The 15,546-nt window shown below is 47.6% G+C and overlaps 1 protein-coding gene across 2 annotated transcripts in view; it reads left to right on the top strand.

Annotated features, from left to right (window-relative positions):
* Positions 1-15,546, top strand: part of IGDCC4 (immunoglobulin superfamily DCC subclass member 4) — a 102,256-nt gene that overhangs the window by 65,511 nt on the left and 21,199 nt on the right. The window contains exons 5-11 of one of the 2 annotated variants that reach the window (XM_074917427.1): positions 2,965-3,099; positions 5,828-5,983; positions 6,497-6,907; positions 7,655-7,819; positions 8,917-9,054; positions 10,501-10,671; positions 11,278-11,511. In XM_074917427.1, coding sequence (XP_074773528.1) covers positions 2,965-3,099; positions 5,828-5,983; positions 6,497-6,907; positions 7,655-7,819; positions 8,917-9,054; positions 10,501-10,671; positions 11,278-11,511 — 1,410 coding nt within the window. Of the gene's footprint in view, positions 1-2,964; positions 3,100-5,827; positions 5,984-6,496; positions 6,908-7,654; positions 7,820-8,916; positions 9,055-10,497; positions 10,672-11,277; positions 11,512-15,546 lie in introns of both variants that reach the window. The other variant, XM_074917426.1, reaches the window with a different exon arrangement.

The raw sequence follows: 15,546 nt of genomic DNA, 5'->3' as shown, positions 1-15,546 counted from the left end.
CAGCACTGCAGAAAAGGGCAGGTTTTACTCTCACAGACGTGTTTCAGCCATGTTCTGCCCAGCAGGTACACTGGCAGCCAGTGGTGCTAGATAAAGAAGCCCACTCCTGTGGTAGGCTGGAAGTCTGTCCCCATATACTCCTGCTCCAAGGGTCTGAGGTGTAGGCACTGCTGCCCTGTTCATTTTAATCAAAAGCTGCCATGGCCCAACAATGGGTAATGGGTCTGTCTCCAGGGTGGGCAGATGAGGCCTGTTGAGCCCTGTGCAGGGTGAGCCAGCCCTGAGCCTGTGGTCTACAGAGGTGTGCAACTGTGTCCAGCCATGGTGCCAGCCCCTCAGCAGAGAGCAACTCCTCCCCTGGCTCCTTTGCACCTCTTTCCCTGGCTCACTCTTAAAACCAACCTCATTACAACTCGTTGGGTTCTCCAGTGTCTTCCCAGCACTGTGACCCTCCCTGTAATGGCTACTGTAAAAGCCTTTTCCTTTGCTTCTGATGCTTTCTTATGTGTTTCCTTTCAAATCGTGTCTGGAAAGCTCCTCCTTGTTCTTTATCCAATGTTGCCTCAACTCTCTCTGCTGTATGGGGTAGAGAAAGGGTAGAGGCCTCGCATTAGCAATGTGCTGAGCATCCTCACCTGTCCGGCTGGGTCTCCCTGGAGCCCCTGTGCTCGGTTGTTTTGCAGGACTAATGATTACTCATGGATTTTAGTGCTTTGCTGAACTCGAGCTGGAGTTAAAAGAAAGCTGTTCCACAGAGTCTTGGGTTTTTCTGATCCTTCAGCTTACATGCCCGTTGTGGAAGCTCTTGTGCCTGTTTTTACAATAAGCCCATTTTCTGTCTCAGTAGTTCTTGAGCTCAGCCTTGGTGCCTCATTTAAGAGTGGCCAGGACTTTGATCTGTTTGTCAATGAGGCCTCTGAATCTATTGTCTGATGTGATTTCTTCCTATCCCTGTTCTGTCCCTCAAGTTTTCCTGCTGCAGCTGGATGTGATGGCTGTTAGGCTGAAAGCATCTGTAGCCATGAACAATGTGATCAGCTTATGTATGTGAAGGTAGCAAAGCCCTGGCCAGCCCACACTGTGCTGGAAGCACAAAAGGAGACTGTACGTGCCTGTACACTCCAGGCTGTGTAGTGTACTTGTTCCACAGGAAGGAAGGTGGCTGGTTTAGCTTTTCCTTCGTGCCCCGTGGCAGCTCTTACTGCTGGTGTTTGCCCAGAGCTGGAGTTGTAGTTTAGTGTGGTCCAGCCGTTGCCCCAGGTTGGGGACCATGGGCGCTCCTTGGTCTCTGCTTCCATCTGCTGGACAAGCTCTGGCTCCTGCTCTCTCCCTTTTTCCCTTGGTGCCGCAGGGATTTTACTAGCTCCTTTTAAATTGTGCTCACATAATACTACAGATGGAAATCCCTTTCACTCGTTTATAGACTGCAAGAAAATTTGTGTTGAACCAACTGTCTTTGGCAAGACTTCTGTGCTAGAGCAAATGGCAGTGAGCCTGGAGATCGGCAGAGCGCAGCGCATTCAGTGCAGCAGTGTGTAGCTTCCTGCCACTGCAGGCAGGCCTGTGTGCTGAGGCCAAAGCTTCTCTGGTTTATATTCACAAGAAAGTCATGTATGAAACAGTACTGCTTGGATGCCGCATGAATGGCCAGTGTGGGTCAGGCCAGAGGTCCAGCCATTGCAGTGCCATCTCCAAAAGTGACCACAGAAGATGCTTGAGGAAAGCATGTTAAAAAAACAGGCAAGGAGGACATGGTGCTTTCATTGGATATCTCCCTCAGCATCTGGTAGTCAGGGATGTGGGAACATCTTAGGCTGGGGACTGTGGTGAGACCTTTGTATTTACCAGTTCCAGTAAATGTGTCCTTCATGAGCTTGTCTGAACCTCTTGGTTTTGAATGCTGCAGCATCTTGAGACAGCGAGTTTAACTGTGTGCTGTGCAAAAAGCTCTTGCTTTTCTTTGTTTGAGATGTGCTGCCGCCAACTTCCTCTGTTGGATCTTGGGAGCACCTGGAACAGGCATAAGAATTTCTTGTGCTACATGACTCCTCAGCAGTTATTTCTCCTTTCATGAGAACAACAACAAAAGCATCTGTCAGAGTTAGACATATTTGGGAGAGCTGGAAGAACAGGGTTGCTAGTCAAGGGTCATGAACAGTCTGGTTTGCTCAAGAGTGCTCCGGTTGTTTTTATCTGACAACAGAAATTTGGCTACTGGAAAGGCATTTCCTTAACCTTCCCTTAACCTCTGCTCAGCAGTGGGCAGACACAGGCAGAAGGTTCATTTCAAGCAAAAAAAAAATCCCCATCCCCTTCTCAAGACATTGTGCAGTGCAGCCTATAGATCTTCCTGTAAGCGCTGCTTTGATTTACATGTTGGCTGTTTGTCTGTGCACGTAGAAGATAAACAGCTTTATCTCTTCCAGATGTGTAATGACTGATTTAGTCTTTGTGCCATCAGGTGAAGGCCTGGACACAGAGGCTTGACCTCTCTATTGCACTTTACAGTACAGCATCTGAATGTTGGAATTTCTTTAACCAAGTTACTAGATTCTTTCCGAGCTGTTACAATGCCTTGGCAAGGGGTGTATGGTGTTGCTGTTGCTCTGTTTGAGAATAGCAGTGTCTTGTTTCATCTAATTCACAAACATCAATTTAGCAATAGTCAATGAAGGTGCTAGGTTGAAACTATTTTCCATGTGAAAATCCCAATATTAATTTTTACTAGGGTCAGGATGATTGGAGTAAATCTGCAGGGTACACCTTTGTTCATTTCTTTAGCAAAAATATTGTGGTCATGTGAAAGCAAGACCTGCTTTTCTCCTGCAGCTGGGCATGAGCTTTTACCACACATGAGACTATGTGGGGAAGCATGGCCGAGATGTCTGGGCTCTATGTTCTGTGTTTTTCTAGGGACTTTACAACTTGGAAGGACAAGACTTTTCTTTTTATTTTCGACATTAGGTTCCCAGCCAGCAGGAGGAGATGTCACCATCATTGCTGCGCCAGAGAACACCACGGTGGTGGCTGGGGAGAGCGTGGTGATGGAGTGTATGGCAGCTGCTGATCCCACCCCCTTTGTCTCCTGGATACGACAGGGTGAGCATGAGGGACAGAATTCAGCTTTTGTTGTCAAGAGGGACCTGTGGATACTTTATTTTTCAAATCTATTAAAAAGCAGAAAAATCTGTGGGACAGGAAGGTGTTTGTTACATCAGCACCTAATGACTCAGGTGGTGTCGCAGTGTAGGGTGTCCTTGTCAAACTGGAATTACTAATTAAATCTAGAAGGTTACAAAGTTGTTTGACCTGTGAAATATATGAAGTTCTAGTGCCTGGATGCTTTTTGATCTAAATTAGTCATCCTCATTGTATGAGCTTGAGCAGTGAAGGTCACAGAGGTGGGGTCTGGTCTATGCCACTCCTCCGGGGACTCAAAGGTTAGTGGGGATTCTGTGGAATCTGCCGTTGCATTGGAGAAAAAAACTTGGATTATTTTGCAGGATTATAAACCACAATAAGATCTGTTAATGACTGGAGTGGCTGAGCGTGTTACTGGGAGGTTTTTATTCAGAAATCTTACTGTGGTCAGATTGGTAATGGAATGATCGAGAAGATGCTTAGTTCTCATCAGAGGTGTACAAATGAGCCATACTTTACCCAGGGCTGATAGCCTAAGTCATGAGTAGGATGCTAGTGTCACTTCACAGTGTGTCACATCCATCAGATGAGTTTCAGAGGCTCTGACTGAAGACAATTCCAGCTCAGGAGTCAGTTCTCCCCCAGAAAAGGCTCTCAGTCATTTTCATAAATCCGGGGCATGATTTAAGACTCTTCTCCCCTGTAACCATTTATTGTGGTTGGTCTTCAGCCCAGACTTGTCCACAGGCAGTGATTTTAGTGTATATAAATATTTCCTCTTCCCCACAAAAAAGGAGCAAAAAAGAATCTCAGAGGATACAACTTTGGAAATCAAATCAGCAAGGATTAAACGTTCTGGCAAAAATGTTTCTGGTTTATCCTGTGCACTTCACAATTGCTTTCCCTCAGTGCACTTCACTCAGCTTTCCCATGCTAGATCATTTATTCATCGTTCCTTTACTCAGAGCTACTGGTACCCGTAGTGGAGTAGATATTATTAGAGTTAATTATCACTATGAAAGTTTTTTGGATGGGAGGAAGAGGAGGGGGAAGGGAGGAAAGGCTGGTGAAACAGTTCCTTGCATTGCTTTATTTTAAAGTGTTTGCTTGGTCCCCCTCTGCTTCCCAGTGTGGACTCTTCAATTAGAAAAGATGGATTAACAGCTCTAGCAATTCTGTGTTATACAAGCATGTTTCTTTCCAAGACTTTGTTAAGGAGCAGGCTGGGTTACTGGACAATTAGTCATCTAGGTAACACCAAGGATTGTAACTCCAGGTTGCCAGTTTGGCTCTTGCCAGCCTTGGTGGTGTCAGCTAATTGCTACCATCTGGAGTCAGATTTTCAAGCCTCTCTAGTGTGAATGGGGTGCACAGATTTTCTCCTCCTCTGAGCATGCAGCCACTGAACTGTGAGGCCATCTGAAGACCCCCAGGATGGGTGGAGGGGGCAGAGGATCTGATCTCAGCTGCATTCCCTGCTGATGGTGCTAAGTAGGTGCAGCTGCTCACAGTGGAGGTGGAGAGCTTGCTTCTGTCTGGAGATACAGGCTCAGCTGAATCTGTGGGAGGTAAAGGCAGGCTAGTGCTGAGTTTTTGCTGTCTGAAAGACATCCGTGCTTCTGCAGGTGGAGAGGAACAAGGTCTGGTGTCACACAGGTACTGCACAAAAATTGGCTGGCTCTCCCAATCTGCAAACGTGTGCCAGAGCTGGCCATGGGTTTCTGACCTTCTGTCCATGCCTTTCCTCGGCCAGACTGTGCTGGGTGACTGTGCTGAGTTGTCCATACTCTGTCCCCAGCTCTTGGCTTTACTCCCCCACACTCATTCAGAGGTACATGGTCTCTGTGTTTCTTACATCAGAGCAGTGCTGAGAATAAGCAGTGCCCAGCACCGGCCCGCTGCCCTGTCCATGATGTTCTGAGGAGCCTGAGGCTATTTGATGGTGTAGAAGGATGGCTCAGCTTCTGACCTGGGAGCTGGACCTACCCTTTCCTCCCTCCCTACTCAGCAGGGCTGAGCATCTAGCCAGGAGAATGGTGGGAGGGCAGCTCACAGCCCATGTCTCTGACCCAAGCACTGGAGCCCCAGGGAGAACCAGGTGTCTTCCTGATACCTTACAGATCAGGAGCTGTGCTGGGGGCAAAGAATGAATTGGGAAGCTCAGTAAATTTGGGTTCATGTCTGGGACCCAGAGGAGGGAGGAGCCCCCGAGCTGTTAGTGATTCAGTGCTCTTGCTGACATTTGCATTAATGAGTGAGAGGAGGAGGGGTGTGTGTTCGTGCATGGGGGTCAGCAGGCAGATCCAGCAGTTTTCCCAAAATGTGTGTTAGCATAGCTTTCCCTTGAACGTGCTATTCCTATGGGGTCTCACTGCAGCCACACCCTAGGCATCAGAGACTATTTTGATCCAAACCAGAACTTTTTTGGTTATTACAGGCTAAACTAAACCTTTGGTTATTACAGGCTAAACTAAACCTTGGGCCAATGTTGGCTTGGGCTGGCTGATGCTCAGTAAAGCACTGAGGAGTGTCCCAGTAGGAATCCTCCTCTGGGCTGAGGTTCGGGATGTGGGGGTCTCTCCACTCCCCAGCTGTGATCCTGGCTCTAGTAGATGTGTTGTTTACAAGCCCTCGTAAAGTCCAGCTTGGGGCTCCCTCCCACATTTGTACACATTTCTCCCTGCAGATGGAAAGCCCGTTTCCACAGATGTGATTGTGCTGGGCCGGACAAATCTCCTCATTCCTTCCAGCCAGCCCCATCACTCAGGGGTGTATGTCTGCCGTGCTAACAAACCCCAGACCAGACAGTTCGTTACAGCCGCAGCTGAGCTCCGGGTCCTTGGTGAGTAGAGAGTGGGATAAATTCTCCAGGTAGCTGTAGATAACCTGGACCAACATCCAAGAGTTCCCCCAGAAGTTGCATTTGTGGCCTGTGCTGGGTAAGAAGGAAGCCAGGTTAGAGCCAGGAGGCCCTGGGTTGGGATGGGTCTCAGTGGGAGAGTCACCTCCTTTAATTTGGGGTTTAGTTCCTTGTATGTACTGAACCATTTTATGCCTTATTCTTGTTCTCCAGGGTTCCCCCATAGAAATCTGTATCACCAATTAACTTTCAGTATCGTGGAAGCCAGCAGGGAGAACAGCCTAGGATCAGGGAACGCAGCACATGATTGATACAGAATTTATTTTTCCTTTTGGACAGAGTCTAAATTAAGCCTCTAGAGTCTGCCTGGCAAATCCTATCTTGTAAGCAAAGCTGCTACTGAATTAAACATAGCACGGAGTGGGGAGGAGAAGGGATTTGCTTTGCTATCTTTTCCTCCTCCTTCCTGCATTAACTTGTCCTTTCTCCTCCCAGCTACACCCAGCATCTCCCAGGCTCCTGAAACCATCTCTCGCACCCGAGCCAGCACGGCCCGGTTTGTCTGCAAGGCAGAGGGCGAGCCAGCCCCAACCATCCACTGGCTGAAGAACGGTGAGGCCATCCTCTCCAACGGGAGGGTGAAGGTGCAGAGCAGCGGGAGCCTCGTGATCAATCAGATCGGCTTGGAGGATGCTGGCTACTATCAGTGTGTGGCTGAGAACAGCCTGGGCATGGCTTGTGCTACTGCCAAGCTCTCAGTGATTGTGCGGGAGGGTTTGCCCAGCGCTCCCAAGAAGGTGTCAGCTGTGTCCCTCTCCAGCACCACAGTCCTTGTGTCCTGGGAGCGGCCAGAGTACAACAGCGAGCAGATCATTGGCTTCTCACTGCATTACCAGCGTGCTGTGGGTAGGTGTTATCTCTGGTGCAGCACAGCTGTGTGGCAGGTACCAGACACAGGGCACAGGTTGACTGTTTTTCCCAGTTAGTGACAAGTGTGAGGCAATTCTGGTTAGTTTAACCCTTTCCATTGCAGGTAAAGGAATTTTCTGGAGTCAGCATCAGTCCGTGACAGTGCCTGTGGATTAGCTGACATAACTAACTCATTGCCCAGCAGTAGTGTGTCCACGTAGCTGAGTTGTCTGGATTCTAGTGGGACCAGGCACTTCTGGAAATTTATTTCTGTTTTTTACTTTTTCCTCCAACACATTGATTTTTATATGCAAAGGGTGTGATTATTAATGGAGATACTAAACAGCTACATTGTGTACAGGGGTAATCACTAAATTATTCACATCGAGAATCTTAAGCGAAGCACTCTGATCTCTTGGGGTCTGTCTTCCCAAACAGCCAGCAAGCCGATACTCTTGCTGAACTGTTGCCAGAGCTCCTCTGAAAATTAAGCTGGTAACTGCAGCTGCCTGAGCATGGATTAAGGAGCTTGAGTCAAAATGGAGATGTTAACATTGAGGCATTGAATGTTTCTGCCCAAAGAATTCATGTAAGAGATGGGTTTTGTGCAGGTGCTGGGGAAATTGGAGAAGACATAGTGATTTTTAAGGTGGGTTTACACTATGGACCTTGTGAGTTAAGTGATTTTTCGAGGAGTGTCTTGGCAGTTCACTGACCTGCTGATCAGTTTTTCCTTGGCTCTAGGGACAGACAATGTTGAATACCAGTTTGCTGTCAATAATGATACCACTGAGCTGCAAGTCAAGGACCTAGAACCCAATACCAACTATGTCTTCTACGTGGTCGCATATTCTCAGCTCGGAGCCAGCCGGACATCCTCTTCCATCATTGTTCAGACCCTGGAGGACGGTGAGTTGAATTAGATGGGTACTGATGCCTAAAAAGTGTTCTTGGCCTGTTTCATAGTGAGCATTGAATATGCTGTGGAGAATAGTATCAGCTCCTAGAAATCTAAACCTGCTTGCTGCTCCTACATCTTCTTGTCAGAAGCCCTTTTAAAAAGCAAACCAACCAAAACCAAAGCACCCTGGTCTGATCGTCAGCTTGGGTGATGAAGAGTATGAAAACAACCTCACTGACACTGGCGCCCTTGAGAATCCTGTGGGAACTGCACCTTTGGGCTTTCACCTAGCTAACGTGATATTGCTCCAAACCAACTCTGGGCCAGACTTGATTTCAACTCTGAAGACAGACATCTATTGCAGTTTGTAGGGTTGGGAGCAGCCTTGAGGTTGGATCCCTTAAGAGCCAGTAGTCTGTGCTGATTTTACCATTTATCACATAGCATTTTGCGAGCAGTAAAGGCAGAATGCCAGAAGGACAGCTGCCCAACAGGGGAGGACATGTGCAGCTTTCAACAGACTGCAGGACAGAGACAAGAAGCGATGGTTTTGGCAGACCTCACCAAAAGGCAGGGTGCATGATGTGCTTTTAATACTCCTGACATAGCAAACTGCGTGGTCTCACGTGTATGTGTCTGAAGCCTGAAGAGCTGAGTTGAAAGTGTGAAAGCTGCCTGCAGCACAGAGCTGTGATTCTCGAGGGAATGGGGATTCCCAGACTGAAGTCTGGATCTGTGAGCCGTTTCCTTTAGTATCTCCTTCACGCTCCACAGTACAGCGTAGGCTGATGAGCTGCTCTGTGCTAACCTCCCCAGTTTGCAGTGGACACAGGGTCCCTGGGGAGCAGTGTGGTGTGGCCAGCAGGCTCTGATCAGCCTGGTGACACTGAGCAGCCCATAATCTCCCTCCCCAGACACCCCACTGATGCTCTGAGCTGGTGAAGAGCTGTGGGATATTGGTTCTTCCCCGGTACAGATAGCGTGTCACGGGTGGCTGTGGCAGGGCCAAGACCAGGTCATGGCCTCCGGCCAACTCAGAGCTGCCAGAGATGTGTTGAGGTCTTGCCCTCATCTTTACTGACTGCTGCTTGTTGCTTCTACCCAGTTCCTAGTGCTGCCCCTCAGCTGTCCCTGTCGAGTATGACTCCTGGTGACATACGTGTGACATGGCTGCCGCCTCCTCCAGAACTGAGTAATGGCAAGATAACGAAGTACAAGATTGACTACTGCACCCTCAAGGAAGGTGAAGGAAACACTGTTTGGGGGGCTTTTGTCTTCTACTCCAGCAGCGTTAACAGCATGTCATGTGGGGGGCAGGAAGTGCAAGGCTGAAAACTGGGGGACCTCTTTCTTCCTGAGGGGGGAGAACAGCCTTCTCTTAGCCTGGCTCTGCTGTTGGTGGTCACAGCAGTGTGGCGCTGTGCTACTTCACACTACTTTGAGGTGCCTTTTTCTGTGATTGTGGAGGAGCCAGTGTCCCCATGGGAATGGCCTGATGCTTGCATGTTTGTACTGCCCCATGAATGTCTGTATATGCAACCCTTTAGTACCATCAGTGTTTTAGAGGAAGAGATTTATGCTGGTTGGGGAAGAAGGATAAACGCATTTCACCCCTTTAAAATGGAGCCTAATCAAAGTGATCCTTCTGGGAATAAAAAAAAAGCAAGTATCCTGGCCAGACTGTGTTGCTCTGTTGTTGAGTTTGATTCAGTTTTATTTATATTGTCAGACACTCTGAGAAGCCATCAGCAGGGATGGTAACGTTTACCTATGCTGGATGCGGCTGTTCCAATTCCACATGTGCTTGCTTTGCAAATCCTTCTGGGTATTTGCTCTTAAAACCATCAAAGCTCTGCAGCTTCTCACTTCCCAGGGTCATGATTCTTACTAAGAGAAGGACAGGGAATGTGATGAAGTGCTGGACATGTTCCCATGTGTTTGATCTGGATTAGTAGTCTGCGCTGTGACTCCTGGCTCTTGTTTCTTTGCCCTGAGCCTGCATGTGGCTCTGTGGCATCGTAAAACCTTGGAAACATTTGCAGTCCAGGGATCACACTCAGCAGTATGCTGTTACATAGCAGGGACAATGCTCCCAGCTGAGCTTACACCATGTGAAACTGAAAAGCAAGACCTCTGCATTCACCAAACAGGCAATATGAATCTTCAGCAAGTCCAATTAGTTGTTACAGTGAAAATCCCAGGCCATTCTCAGCATAAATTTCTTGTTATCTCCCTTACGAACTTGGGTGGGCTGAAGAGGGAGCGATAAAACCTCAATCTAGTGTGGGTGAAGGTGTGAATTTTGCAGAAAGCATGGCTGCTGGACAGTTCTGGTTCAAATTAAGGTGAGGATTTAAATACAGCAGTGAGAAGCACTGGAACATACCATCATGTTCTGCCATCACATCAGCAGCAGCAAGGTTTCTGACAGCTCCCTGCAGGCAAGCTCAGTGGTGCTGAAGGCAGCCTGCCGTTCTGAATGTGATAAAGGGGGTTGTCAGTCTGGGTATCAGCTCTGCCCAGTGTTTAGTTCTGTTTTTTCCTGGTGGCATGAGGTTGCCCTGGGCAAAGCCAAGCCAGCCCAGGGTTTGCAGACCAGTGGGGGTATCCAGGCTTTGTGGCTGCTCAGCTCTATTTCCCTTTGACTAGGAAACCCATGTTTTCAATGGTGTCATCTTGGTTTCAGCAGATCAGGTTACCTCCATTGAAGTGGGTGGAAATGAGACACAAATCACTCTCTACTCGCTCCATCCCAACAAAGTGTACAAAGTTCGCATTGCGGCCAGCACCAGCGTGGGCTATGGGGCCCCTTCTGAGTGGACACAGCATCGGACTCCTGACAGAGACAACCAGACGCATGGTAGGAGGCTGGGTAATGCCTGGATTGGGTCAGGGTATGCAGGACACTGGGGAACATGAGGCATAATCAGTGGTACTTGCTTTCATTAGGGAATTATAACCATTGGTTTTGGTTAGATCAAAGTACCCACCTTTATCTTTCTGTTCAATAGCCTCTCTATATCTTGCTGCTTGCCTAGGTAGTGGGTCTTTTCTCCCTCCATGTGCAGCTGTGAAAATTCCTAGGAAGAAAGAAAGAAAGAAACAAAACCCCTGAACTCCCATGTTATGATATTTGGGAGTGAATAGACAATTCTGCCAGACAGAGCTGAGCCCAAGCCAGACTCTGGCAGTGATTGAAGACTCAGAATATATTGAATATATCTCAGAATACGTTGAGAAACTCCCATAGTGACTTTGCGACATTGTTTTTTCCTGTATCACCCAGCTGATAAAGTCAACAGTAGAGCATAACTACCATTCTCCACTGTCAGACAGCGGAGACATCCCACTCATGGGACAGCCTTTCCTCACACCCCTCCCTCACTACCGAGGACTGGGAGGATTCAGTAGAGCAGGGAAATTGAGACAAGTGGCTGAACATTTTTCTCTTGTCTTGTTCTTCTAGTTCCATTTGCCCCGACAGAATTAAAAGTCCGAGCAAAGATGGAGTCTCTCCTGATAACGTGGCAGCCCCCAGCCAACCATGCCCAAATATCTGGCTACAAGCTCTACTACCGAGAAGTGGGCCCAGAGGAGTCCAGCGATGAAAATCCTTTGGATGGTGCTGAAGATGAGAGCTGGGACGTAGGACCCATAAAACTAAAGAAGAAAGTGAAGCAGTATGAGCTGACTCGACTAGGTTAGCTGTTTACATCTTAGCAGTTGGTGTGGAAACCCAGGATCTGTCTCCTGCACTTTGTAGCAGTCCTGGGCGCTTCCAGGAGGCTCAGTTATCTACTTGGCTGCAGATACACAGGACCAGGGCCCTGTGAGCTTTTTTAAGAGCACTCAAAATAATCTCTGGAGTGGGGCTCTTGGGTTTTGTATTAAGCAGAGTTTAAAGCAGAGGAATTTCTGATGCCAGTGTAGCAGGGATTGTATTTTTTTAACTAAGGGCTACTAATATACTTAGAATACACTAATAAGTGGATCTGAATCAATTAGTGGTTTTTATGTGTCACTATAAAGAGTGCCTAGATGAAAATCTCCAGTCAGGACAATGATCTCTCCTTCCCTGTTTATTTCTAAGAAACTCCATAATTGCATGCTGTTTGAAATCTCTCTGTATTAAAATGCAGAGATGAGTTAATTCACGGCATGCTAATTTGGGGTCAGTATTCTCCTCCACCTCCCACTAAGGGAAAAGGGATAGAAGAGTTGAGTGTCCATGGCTGGAGAACAAGTCTGCATCACAGTCAGATCTGCCTCCCTGGCTAACTGCACTTGGCGTTTCCCATAAGGAGTTATGTTTCTAACATCTGATCATACCAATTAGTTGATTTGCCCATTGATACAGGATGGAGAGAAAGAAAAGAGTCATGGCAGATGCATCCTTGAAACAGGATTCTGATTCTTAGAGTTGTTCCATCCCTCACTTCATGCTTCATCCCTGTTACTGCCCAGTGAGCTGAGACTGCAGGGCGAGTGTTTCTTGTGCTGGTTCATCGTGCATGTCTGGCATGTATATTGTATGTGGTGTAAAAACCAGGCTGCAGCACCTGGAAAGACAGTTTGTATCATCATGAAGTAGGTTTCCAGCTATGTTGCAGCCATCCTGCCACTGAGAGGGTGTTAACAGTTATGAGTTTCTCTGAAGAATTTAGGTCTGTAATTATTGCACTGAGGAAACCACATGTGAACATCATCATGCGCAGCTCTAACCGCTGGCAAGTCAGTTAGCAGAGGGACCCGGGAGTGGGCTGAATTGGTTCCAAATGCTCTGGCATGATGATGCTGAGAAGGCTGCTTGTTCTTCTGTAATTACTTCCTTAAATTTGGGCATCCGTCAAGCCCTAATGATTTCCTTATGATTTGGCGGTCATGTATCGGCTATCCTTGTGTCAGGAAGAGAGGCTCGGGTTTCTTCCAGCCGTGGATGTTCTCTTTTCTCCCCTTGCACTGTTGAATGACGTGCTCTTGCATGTGTACAGGAAAGGACAGGGTCAGGAATCTGGCTGTGCTGAGGAGAGCAGGGGGTCTGGACATGAAACAAGGAGGAGGTGTGGTTGGGATTTAGAAGGGTTTAGTTTTATGGCGGGGAGCTACCCTGTGCAGGTATTTACATCTGCATTAGGGGTCTTGCAGACAGAGTGGGTAGCAGCCTCAGGAGAGGTTGTCAACCCTAACATGACCTGTGCTGCTGCACACTGGCTGATGGGGAATCGGCTGGGGGGATTTCCCAGCTCATGGATGTCTGCCTGGGAAGCACAGCAGTCGAAATGTCTCCTAAAATCCCCCTGTAAAACCAAGCAAACAAGAGGCCTGAACAGAAACACTGTCTCTTGGGACCATCTCTTGATGTCAGGGTGAGGGAGCTTCATGTGGTGAATGGTGATGTCTGATGGGAGAGTGAGATTTACCCAGGCTGGCCCATGGGAGGTGGGCTGTTGAAGAGGTGTCACAGCTGATACTACAGACTCGTCAGGGATGGGATAAGAATTAATTAGGACGGGATAAGAATTAGGATGGGATAAGAATTAGGAATGGAATGGAGCTGGAATGGAATGGAATGGAGCTGGAATAGAACATTCTTTGTTTATATGAAAAAGAGTATTTCAGTTGGAAGGGACCTACAATGATCATCTAGTCCAACTGCCTGACCACTTCAGGGCTGACCAAAAGTTAAAGCAAATTCTTAAGGGCCTTGTCCAAATGCCTCTTAAATACTGACAGGTTTGGGTCATCGACTGTCTCCCTAGGAAGCCTGTTCCAGTGTTTGAAATGGTATCGGGAAGTCCCAGGGTTAGACCCAGACAAGGCTGCAGCTCAGATGTGGTTGCATACCATGTCTGTTCAAAGAAGGTCCAATTTCCCCGTTGGAGGCTATGTACTGCTGCAACACTAAACACCCTTCGGCTCCACATCTCTGCAGTGCCACTGGAGCCAGTGCTCTGCCCCTTGGCTTGGGCTGCGGCCTGAGAGATAAAACTCTTGTCCCACTGCTTGTTCCTGCATAGCTCAAGTTTGATTTCCTGATTTTCCTTGTTTTTTTTCCAGGAGCTCAGCAGGGCAAGAGGGGAAGCACTTTCTGGGGAGACAGCTCCTTTTGAGGCATGCCTCAGACAGAGGTGGATGGATGTGCAGAAAGCAGCTTTGGACAGAGCTTCTTGAGCATGGTTACTCTTTGTTCACAGTGATAGCACAACTTTTACACCAGCAAAGAGCCCTGCCTGCATTTCCCTTCCCTAGTTTCCTGTAACTTTAGGCTGGCAGTAAGGTTTCTTGTGCTAGTCCGGTGCAAGTTTCTTGTTTTCTTTTGCACTGGCTGGTCCTGCTACTGAAATGGCACCAGCTTTGTCCACCACCACTTCTAAAGACTTGCTCATCTTTTGCCTTACCCCCAACATCTGGCTGCTTGATTTTGCCTTTGGTAATGACACAGCTCTCTCCATTTAAGCTGTCTGACATAAGAGAAGACTTTTCTCCCATGCTCATGATAACCTCTGGAGCAAGCCATGTCTCCTTAGAGTGGTATCGCTAATAACACACCTTGTATCTTGTCTGAGAGGTATGTGCTGAAATCCTGTGAGAGGTGAGCAGCTGTTCAAAGACACGTAAGAAATACAGCAATTTCATGAGCCCACAAAATCAAAAGGAAGCTGTCCTGTATCACCAGGAGGGCTTTTCCCTGAAAAAGTCTTGTTGATTTCCATCTATGTTCTAGCAGTTAGTCTCTGTAATGGTATGCCACTACCAGGGCCATAATTTACAGGAAAAATAAATGGTAAGGATCTGATCCTGCTTTCCACATTCCCATGAAGGAAGAGTGCATTCCTCTGGGAGTGACTCCCTGGAGATCAGGGTATTTTCCCACTTACAGGAAAGTATGGCATCTGCCCAACATGAACACCTTGAAAAAATGAATGAAACTACATATTTAGCATATTGGATATATTATGCAGTCATCCAGATTAGTGATTTGAAATGATCTGGACTAGATTATTCTGCTTATATTTAATATATGGTGGAATGCAGTGAAATACATCTGTTTTCATGCTGCCTACTAGCTTCTTGACAGCTTGATAGAGCTTTATGTCTACATGTTCTAAGAGCTTAAACATCTGGGCCTGTGTATAAAAATTGAAGCCAAGCCTCTCACTGAGAAATCCAAAATATACCTATTTTCAGAATGTGAATTGCTTGGAGCTCCCCTGGCTTCACGTGTAAGTGGCTGCTGTATTGATCCTACCCGGGGATGAAGATGGAGGACTTGTCCTTTCCTTCACTTCATTCTCCAACAGGAGCTGCCCACAGCTGCAGCACATCTGTGAGCTCTTCCTCATCGTTTTGGATCACATCATGCGCGATGAGCTCGTGTCCCAGTGAAGCCCAGCCAAATGCTCAGGCAGGAGATGGAGTGTGTGTGCTGGCAAGAGATGGACTGGGGGCTTCTTTGTTCCAAGCCCCTGGTCCCGGCCGTTTGGCAGTTGAGTGCCCTTTGGTCTCATCCCCCTTGTGTGGTTTTGAAATGTTTTCCTGTGGCCGGAGAGTGTGGAAATGCAGATCAGGCTGCCTTGGAGGCAGACAGAACTGTTTGCTTTTGGGATTCTTTTGGGGAGAAAAATGTGGCTGAACTGTTTTTATATTCTGAGCGCGAACATGTGTTGTGGAGCAGAGAAAGCCTTTGGTAATTGGTACCATTAGCCTCTGGGAGTGTAATCAGTGCAGTAATAAT

The sequence above is a fragment of the Athene noctua genome, chromosome 13, assembly GCF_965140245.1.
Source record: "Athene noctua chromosome 13, bAthNoc1.hap1.1, whole genome shotgun sequence".
In the NCBI taxonomy this organism is placed as follows: Eukaryota; Metazoa; Chordata; class Aves; order Strigiformes; family Strigidae; genus Athene; species Athene noctua.
The sequence above is the reverse complement of the archived record's forward strand: the minus strand, read 5'-3'. Positions and strand labels throughout refer to the sequence as shown.